Source organism: Triticum urartu, chromosome 7A (assembly GCF_056163025.1).
Source record: "Triticum urartu cultivar PI428250 chromosome 7A, HENAU_Tu73, whole genome shotgun sequence".
NCBI lineage: Eukaryota > Viridiplantae > Streptophyta > Magnoliopsida > Poales > Poaceae > Triticum > Triticum urartu.
In genome coordinates, this window is record NC_141879.1 from 189898350 (window position 1) to 189908242 (window position 9893).

General features: G+C 43.4%; 1 protein-coding gene across 1 annotated transcript; it reads left to right on the plus strand.

The window, feature by feature from the left end:
- The first annotated feature begins 1877 nt into the window (after window positions 1-1877).
- Window positions 1878-6164, plus strand: LOC125521745 (SUPPRESSOR OF GAMMA RESPONSE 1). The gene is made up of 6 exons (XM_048686811.2): window positions 1878-2052; window positions 3457-3598; window positions 4030-4216; window positions 4600-5123; window positions 5247-5621; window positions 5710-6164. The coding sequence occupies exons 1-6, from the start codon at window positions 2045-2047 to the stop codon at window positions 5764-5766; spliced, it is 1293 nt and encodes a 430-aa protein (XP_048542768.1). The 5' UTR covers window positions 1878-2044; the 3' UTR covers window positions 5767-6164.
- The last annotated feature ends 3729 nt before the right edge of the window (window positions 6165-9893 follow it).

Consider the following 9893-nt stretch of genomic DNA (forward strand, 5'->3'; position numbering starts at 1 on the left):
CGAACCCCTCCCCTGGTGGGAAGAAACAGCAGCATCAACATTTATTTTTGAGAACCCCGCCGGAGGAGGAACCCATGGATCGCGGACACTGCGAGCAATTACTGAACTTGTTTGGGTGTGTCTCCTTGGAGTCTCAATCAGAGCTAGATCATCGATGAACCTCTGAATAAACAGATGAGTTGACATAGGGGATTGGAACTCCGCCTCGTGGATAGCCTTTCGTCGCGCAAACCAGATCGCCTAAAGAGTGACTGTCATTTGCAGGAATTCCACATGTGACAATGACGCTTTCAGAGAAAACAGCCAGTTCCTGGCGTGGCCCTCATTTGTATGCACCATGTGCTCTACCATATCTGAATCAGCCAAGGCCCAAACACATCTGGAGGGTGAGCATTCCAATAGTGCATGCTTCCAAGAATCTTCCATGCCGCACAAGCTACACCTCGGATTATTAGCCATTTGCCGTTGTGCTCTGACATCGTTCGTTGGCAAAGAATGAAGAGCGAGTCTCCATAAAAATAATTTGAGCTTGGCTGGGACTTGGGTACCCCAAAGAGCGACCCAGTCCTTTGCAGTCTGTTCATTAGTTGAAGATCCCGCTGCCTCCTCCAACCAGCTACCTCTAGTAAATTTCGTGTGAACCAACATTTTGTATGCAGAGCGAACTGTAAAAATGCCTTTTTTCTCCTTGCTCCAGGACCAAAATTCCTGAATCTGTCGTGTACATAAAGGTATCTGTAGGATAGTTTCAGCGTCCATTGGCAAAAAAGTATCTCGGATTAGCTCCTCCTTCCAGCTAGCAGCCGTATGATCGATTAGCTCACTAACCAGAATAGGCCCTGAGATCGGTGGTGAAGTAATTGGCCTCATCGTTGTATCTCTCGGAAGCCAATTGTGCTGCCATATATCAGTGCTTGACCCATTACCAATTCTGCGTATAAGCCCTTGGGCAAGTACATCTCTTCCTTCAAGCACAGATCGCCATATCTGTGAAGGATGACTTCCCAGAGATGCATCTAAAATCAATGATTGCGGGAAGTATACACTTTTCAAAATTCTAGCACTTAGTGTATTTGGGTCCTGAAGCACCCTCCAAGCTTGTCTAGCTAAAAGTGCTAAATTGAATAGTTCCAGGTCACGAAAACCCAGACCTCCCATGAATCTTGGTCTAGACATTACGTCCCAAGATACCCATGCAACCTTTCGAACTCCTTCTTGCTTCCCCACCAGAATTTGCGGATGATCGAATTGATGTGTTCACAAAGGCCCCTTGGGAGTTTAAAGCACGACATTGAGTATACCGGAATAACTTGAACGACAGACTTGATCAACACCTCTTTGCCTCCAACTGATAACAACTTTTCAAGCCACCCTTGTACTTTCTTCCAGACTCTTATCTTTGAGATACTTCAAAGTACCATTTTTGGATTTACCAACATCAGACGGCATGCCAAGGTATTTATCATTTAAGGCTTCTTTAGTAACACCGAGAGAAGTCATAACCTCCTCCCTCAGGTTTTCTGGCATCCCTTACTAAAGAACACTGAGGACTTGTCACGATTAATTTTTTGACCTGAGTTGATGTGTTCAAGTTCCGTGACTGCCTCATGTTAAATCGACGCTCGGGATGATATGATTCCGCTCATCAGGCCCATGGGTTCACCCGTACAACTCATAGCCCATCCAACACAACTTCACGGTCCCACCCGAGCAACCGACTAGGGCCGAAGACCAGGTCAACCCCACACAGTAGCACAGTCAATCAGGACCCACGCGGAGCACCCACCCCCGTGGGCCAAGACCACGCACGACGCGCCACCCCGACCGTCCACACGCCATCGGACGGACGAGGACCAGCTACCCACGTCCACGCACCGTGTCTCAGCCCAGGGTGCAGTAGTATACCGCGTGCACCCCGTGGTCAACTCCGATTCAAAAAAACAATCCCACCACTATCCGCTTCGACTCCAGACGCCGCTCCCGGCCCCGCCCCCGCCGGAACCCTAGGAAGTCGCCGCCCGTCGCCGGGCACGCGGCCGCCGCCATGACCGGGTGCGTCGCCCCTCCTCGATCCGATCGCGTAGACCTTTGCCCTCGCCGCGCTTCTCCGATGGTTCGACCCGCCGCGGTGGAATGCGATCTGCCAAGGTCGGGATAGGAGGCGCCGGCTGTTTCCTATCCCCTTCTCATGTCGAGCTCCGGTGGGATTAGAAAGTGGCGCCCCTTTGGGGTCTGGGAGCTTGCGGGGTCGATATCCCCTTTCACCACTACTTTTTGCGGTTTAATGGATGCACGATTTGGGCGTCGGAAGGGTGGGATTTTTGCAGTTAAAAACGATCACTCTGTTAATGGTTTGGATCGAAAGGCGTCGTCCTGTTAGGGGTTTGGATCCAAAGGCGTCGTCTTTTTTTGCTTGTGAAGCTCAGCGTTAGGATCACGGCTCGATTATGTGAATGTAGCACGTTCTTGCTTGGGATGTGCATGGAAGGCAGGATCAGTTTGGGTGCTGCGGCGTCCATAGTTGGATTGCGTCAGTGCTTTGTAGTTTTGCAGTTAAGCTTGCAATTGCCCGGCAGAAAGATGACGTTTTTGCATTGGTTATGGTTGAGAGGGACATTTCTTTTCTATACCGGGTTACCACTATGTATGCATTTTGTCCTTAGCAATTAAAGAACATACACTTAGTTTTAGTTGAATGGAGACATTTGTTTCTATTCCAGGTTAGCAGTATGTATGCACTTTGTTTGATAGCAATTAAAGAACTTACACTTTGTTCGATAGCAATTCAGGTAGGCTTTTTTTTGCCCCCCGGTGATGGTTTTTTAAAAGAATTTCAAAGGAGTTCATTCACCGTGTCACCCTTGACTCCGCTGTTGTGTCCATCTTAAACTTTTGGATGGCCATCGTTCAGCGTGACTAATTAAAGATCACTTTCCAACGTTTTCTTCTATTTATCCAATTAGCATTGCACGCAAACTTGACTTCAGTCATTGTTATTGGTCGTTAGTTTTACCAGTGTCATGGTTCCTCGGTAAAAAAAATGTTTCTTTCGAACTGACTTCAGCTTAGCAGCGCTTTAATTTGGATCTACGCCGTAGCCAGAAGCCAGTAGTGCAGTCGAATTTGGTCCTGTATTGTCTAAACAAGATGCTTGATCAATATTAGCACGAAAGATATATTGAGGAACTATGCATTAGTGGTACATATATTTGTATTTCGGTGTGCTTGTCAGATTCCAAATCAAATTCATTTTGTACCTGTACAAGACTGACTGGATCTGTTTAAGAAAATATGAAATTATCCCCTTTCCTGTGCCAGCCTTTGGTTCTTCCTTTTTGTGGTTATAATGCTGTTGATAGATGCATAAATATGCATTGAAGTTGTGGTAATGTTGGAGTTGTGGAGCAACTTTTCTGTATTCATCTGTCTTAACTCTACTGCTGATAATTTCTGCAGGACATCCTGGCTAATTGATAGCCAAAGAATTGCTTCGAAAATAAAAAACGTTTCTGGGTCACGGGATCTCAGTAAACAAAAATGGTTGAGCAACCCAACTAAGGAGTGCCCGAATTGCAGCCACATCATTGATAACAGTGATGTAAGAGTTGTGCATTTGCATTTCTATTATCCAAAATTGAACTAGCTGTGGTGCATCTGTATATCATTAGCATTTTGTTGTTATTATGGTTGAATGGCTGATTCATGCTTATTTTAAATACAGGATTTAGAGAAAAAAACTATATAGTTAATGTTTGAGCGATTACTGTTAATCTTTATCCAGCCTTCTGCTCATTGGTCTATGTTAATAAGGCAATCACTTCTTCCTAAAGCTGAACAGATTCTGTTATAATTCTGTGACTTTGTGATTCTCATGTTCCAGATCAAGTGTTGTGTGAATATATTGTTACTAAAGTTTTTGAGTTTTCCCACTTTGAGACTCGGATTAGTATTGTTAATAAGTAATGCCCAGTAAGGTACTAAGGTGTATTGTAAACTGCAACCCTCTGATGAATTAAGGTTTCTCTACAGGTTGTTCACCAGTGGCCTGGTTTGCCAAAGGGTGTAAAGTTTGATCCGTCTGACCAGGAATTGCTTGGGCATTTGCTGGCAAAACATGACAAAGCAGGTTCTCAACCTCACCCATTCATTGATGAATTTATTCCAACAGTCAAGGAAGCTGATGGTATCTGCTACACTCATCCACAGAAACTTCCAGGTTCCCCTCAGTTTAAATCTTTGAAGTACCCAGATATCTTCCTGTGTTTGCTATCTGGTCTTTTTCAGTCAAACCCAAGGCCCAGCATTTCTACTAAATCTAGCAGTATTTTCGGTGTTGGCAATAACATTATTTTTTTCATTCAATATATTACCTTTACACATATGTCACTCAGGAACATTCTACAAATCTGCTATGACGCCTTGCATCTCTAGACTGGTTCAGTTCAGGTCCTTTTTTTTCAAATGGGGACTTCACTTCCTTTATAAAGCACCTTTTTTATAGCTTTGGCAATAGAAGTGTGCTTTTGAGAAATTTAATCTGTTTTCTCTGCTCTGCTTTGTTGCTTTGCATTACTGTTGAATTGACTTCATCCTTTTCAGGCGTTAAGCAAGATGGAAGTGTATCACACTTCTTCCACAGAACATTTAAAGCATATAACACTGGGACTAGGAAGCGTAGAAAGATCAACACTAGTGATCTTGCCGATGTTCGCTGGCACAAGACAGGCAAGACAAAGCCAGTAATGGTTGATGGACAGCACCTTGGCTGTAAGAAAATAATGGTGCTATATATGAGTACTGTGAAGGGTGGGAAGCCCAAGAAGACTAACTGGGTGATGCATCAATATCATCTAGGCACTGGGGAAGATGAGCAGAATGGGGAATATGTTGTCTCCAAATTATTTTTCCAGCAACAGAATGGGGAAAAGAGTGCATTAGAGCTAACCAACACAGATGTGATGCAAACTACAGTTGCTGAAGCAGATCTTACTGACCTCCCTGAACCAACCGCGGAAGAAGAAGATGAACGTATTAGTAGTATTAGTAACCAAGAGTTTCTTCTTAATAATGAATATAATGCTGACGAGGAAGCCCTTCATAGCCATGAACATAATACTTATCAGGTAGTTGCCTATTCATATCGCTGTATTTCTATGCATTATACGTTCTAGTCAAGTTGAGTTAGCAAATAAAACATAGTAAGTGTTTAAGGTAACTGAATAATGAAGTCGGTAACTGATATGCAGGAAAACGGAGATTGTGAAATAAAAATGGAAGAAAAAGCTGCTGATGAAAATGCCGTCTATCCATCCTCTGAAAAACCTGAGGATGGAGATAATCCACCATCACAAGATCCAAACTTGTGGGAAGGTGATTCCCAGTTTCTGTTAGATTCTCAGCAACTAGCAGAAAACTTGGCCATTTGTGATGAGTTCCTGCAGAGTCAGACCTCATGCGGCGATGGAGATGAACCAGGTTCGATCAAGCCTCGCCTGGCAGTTTATGCCCAATTGCCAGTAGAGGACTTGAAGAAAGATCTGCAAGAATACAAGGACTTGGGCCCTTCAGACAATGCAAATCTTGAGCCTGAAAATAATGCTGAACTTCGATTGAGTCAACTCGTAAGATTTTGATACCCTCATGCAGTTTGTTGACATGTTCAGTTTTCCCTTTCCACCCTGGGTTTGCTAATCCGTGCCTTACTTGCAGGAATTTTCACAGGACAGCTATACGATGGGAATTTTCACAGGGCAGGCGGCTGATTGACGTCGTCTCTCCTTGAATGCACTGCCAGCACCCTGCGCATGAAGAAACATCCGAAACCCCTTTTTGCGAGACAATATTAGAGCAATATGCTGCAAGCATCACCAACTGTGGTTTTCAGCTATGTGGTGATGTGGCTATTTTGTCTCTGTGAATCCGAGTTGTAACCTGCCAGCTTAAGACGTTGGCACTGTATATGAGTCGGGGTTGTTTATGCACTGATGAATTGCTCTCAGGCATACGAACTATTAAGTTATGAAGAAGGCCAGAAGGTGTGATGCTGTGCGCTGGTTACTGTTCAGCCCTAGAACTAGCTGTGTCTGGCAGCATGCGCTTGTAAATTGTAAGGATTAGCTGCCTCATTTTGGGAATCTTGAATGAAATGGTAAATGATTAGCTGATGTACTGATGAGTTTTTTCTTCAGATGCAATTATAAATCCTGAATTCGAGTTGTCTAATGATGTTGCGTTGACAACATTGGCCATCATGGTACCACCTATTAAATGTGAAAAATCACTTTCATGTGCTGGATTAATACCTTGGTGAAGTTGGGGGGTGAGAATTTCGTGCAAGATTGATCTTGTGATAATCACATGACAGAGATGGAAACCAACCCCACAACTCCCTTTCAATGTCTGGTATATATATCTCTATAAGTCGGTATATAGTTTCGAATGGGTTATAACCGGCAGGACTTGACTCACTTGACAGCCATGTTGGGTAGGTCCCGGGTGGGTTGGATTTAGGGTCTGTTTGGAATGGCAGAATAGAACATCACGGAGATACGTAGAAAATAAGATGAGCGACTTCACATGTGGTGTGTCAAGCTAAAATCCTTACAAATTCTTTAATGCAGAAGAGAAGTTGTTTGATTGTGACGATTTGATGCTTCACAAATTAATGATACAGTACATGATTATGGAGAGAGAGAAACGAGTCAAGGCTCAAGATTTCCTCCATACTTTTTTAATCCTACGGACAAATGTATTTGTTTCAAAAGTGGAGTACAAAATAAGAGGGGGGGTGGCATAGGGTTCCTGTCCTAGGAAAAAAATGGCTGCCTGCATCACTAGATAACATAATATGTGCAACACAAATTTAGTTTTCTGATCTTCATAAGAATGGTTGCATGCATCGTTGGATGTAAAAGTCGAGAGCTTTCCTCCATCGGTACATTACTTCGTCGACCACGGGAGTAACTTAACAAGTAACATAGCGCACTTTGAGAAATTTTTGCTTATTGTAACATAGTGCTTTTCAAGACAAGATGAGTCTATAAGTTAATTAATGAAGTCTTCTATGACACTACTACTGTGTTATACTTTGCACTATGAATGTAGTAACTTAGACTAGTGTCGTATACTCCATCCGTTCCTAAATACTTGTCTTTCTAGGTATTTCAACAAGTGACTACATACGAAGCAAAATGAGTGAATCTACACTCTAAAATATGTCTACATACATCCGTATGTAGTAGTCATTTGAAATGTCTAGAAAGACAAATATTTAGGAACGGAGGAAGTATATGACACTAGTATAATTACTCTCCACTATGACCAGCCTAAGGCCATGGTCAACGCTACATGTTGGATTGATGCCCCATCTGCCACGTCGGCTCATGGTACAACTCATGTAAAACACAACTCAAAAAAAAAAACTCATGTAAAATACCCACATCTTTTAATCGGACACCCGAGAACAAACGTATGGCTGTCTAATTATTAACGGCGTCAAAATCACTGGAGTATGTGTGTATGTACAGGCCGACACGATTAATCATTTGTTGACGTGCCGATCCGTCCGAGTACCAGTGTTCATCACGTTGCTAAGCCCAGCAGTGACGCTTACTCTACAATAGATATATTGCTGACGTCGGTAGCTTTCCTTTTGAGAAACTCTACTGCGGTTTGGTATGTGCAGATTTGCAGTTCTGATCGGTTCCCGTCGCGCATACGTGCAGGCAAACGACAACACGAATACTTGGGTGGGCCCACGCCTAGGGCCCATGGCGGTGCCCGTCGTCGAGACTAGAAAAAGGAGCGGCCCGGCCGTGTAGCGCGGAGCCGGCGGCTACCGTTGCGAGCGCGACGCGGAATACTTCGCCCGCACGGTATAGAAAAAGGGCCACCTCATCAGATCCCATCCCTTTGCGCTGAAAAGGCTTGGCGCCCAGCGAGATGCGAGCACAGGGCTCTTGTGTTGTTTGTCTTTTCGTAGTGGTTGTCTAGATTTATTTTTTCTGGATGGAACACTTGTATTCCCTCCGTTCTAAAATACTTGACTTTTATTTGTTCAAAAATGGATGTACCTATATACTAAAATATGTTTAGATATATTTATATTTTGACAAATGAAAGGCATGTATTGTGAAACGGAGGGAGTATTACCCAGTCACAATGCCACTACAATCAGCCCTTGAAATCGACTGCATTTGGAGGACCAGAGCCAGTCCAAGGTCATAGTACGTTCTACTTTCCAATCAAGCAGAGCTAGCAATGCTACCATCCTAAGAACGGCTAATATGAGTAATATAAGAATCACAAAGAGACACAAGATACTTGATTTCCTTCATGATCTAGGAGTAGATAGATCGGGTCAGCTCTTGTGTTTGTAGCATGTTTACTGTCACAAGGGAGTTCCACTCGATTACGTTTTTGTGTGTGTGTGTGTGGGGGGGGGGGGGGGGGGGGTCTGGATTGCCAGCCGTATAATATAAAGTTTTGATTGTTAGCAAAATAGGCTTTACTGATTATTTACGAATAACCAGTCTATAAGAAAGCATGTTTGAATGTGCAAGTGTAAAATAGAAATATTTGTTTGGTACCTGCCGTGACTCTCTATCTCACACACCCAGTCTTTTTCCGAGTTGGCGAAATTGTTCACGCTCCAGCCTCGGTTTCCAACGGTACTGCTCGCCTCCCGTCGGGCCGACCTCGAGAACTCTGCACGCGGCCGATGATGGGGCACTTCCCATGGACACATGGGGCTTATGGCGGAGCTGCCACAGACGAGCAGAGGAATCGACACAGGTTATGGCGTATGTGCAGAGGTTCATCTCAAGGCCGATGAAGAACCTGTAGATGATGCACGTGCGGTAGATGGTGTCGACAAGAGCATTGTCGGCGTCCTCCAACCACGTGTCCTCCCCAGCGGTATGGCCTCGATGCCGCACACTACATATGAGTACAAGACCGTGGTGCGTACGATGCACACTATGCCGATGCGTTTAAGTCGAGTGTGACATATGCTAAACGAGTTTACACAAAACTGACCAATATTTTTTTTATTCCAAAAACTGTCTTTTCCGGTTTTACGAAAACAAAATTTTCTTATCTTGATTGGTTAGGCTAACCAAACAACATAGTTATCCCCTTAAACATGATTAGAGGAAACTATTTTAGTAAATTCTACCTATCCAAACAAGCAGTTTTTTTCCCAAACTTTAAACCCCTTCTCATTAACACTACTCATAGTATAACAAGGAACTAAACCATCCCATTGTAGATGAAACTATTGTAGTATAGATTTCCTATACTAAACATCACAAAACGTGTCCACATCATCCACGCGCATCCATCTTCGTTGAACAAAGTATATTGTGTTGCAACCAGGGAGATGCAGCGGAGCACCCTATTCGTGTAGATGCGGAGTCTAGCCGCGAGTGAAGCATGGAATTGCACGGCAGCATAATCCTTCGACGGAGGGAGAGTACTTTGCCCGTGGAGCATCGACATCTCAAAATGCCGAAGAAATGCAATGAGTAAGACAATTGACTTTGCCACTACTAAGAGATTTGTTGGCAAGGCAAAAAGTCAGAGGTAAAAGGCTTGGCATTGAATGCAAGATAAATCAACTACGTCGCATTCCTTATGATTTATACCTGGTGCTAGTTGAGGATAAATCTAACAAAAAACACAAAGACGTAGGTCAAAGATATATGAATGGAGAAGAGAAGATATGTGCATATGTTTTTTTGCGAAAATATATGTGCATATATTAGTGTTTACTACCTTCATTTCAGTGATTAAGGTTAGAATATATATATATATATATATATATATATATATATATATATATATATATATATATAGGGTCACGCTATTCGTCACCCTGGTTGAGGAATAGTTAT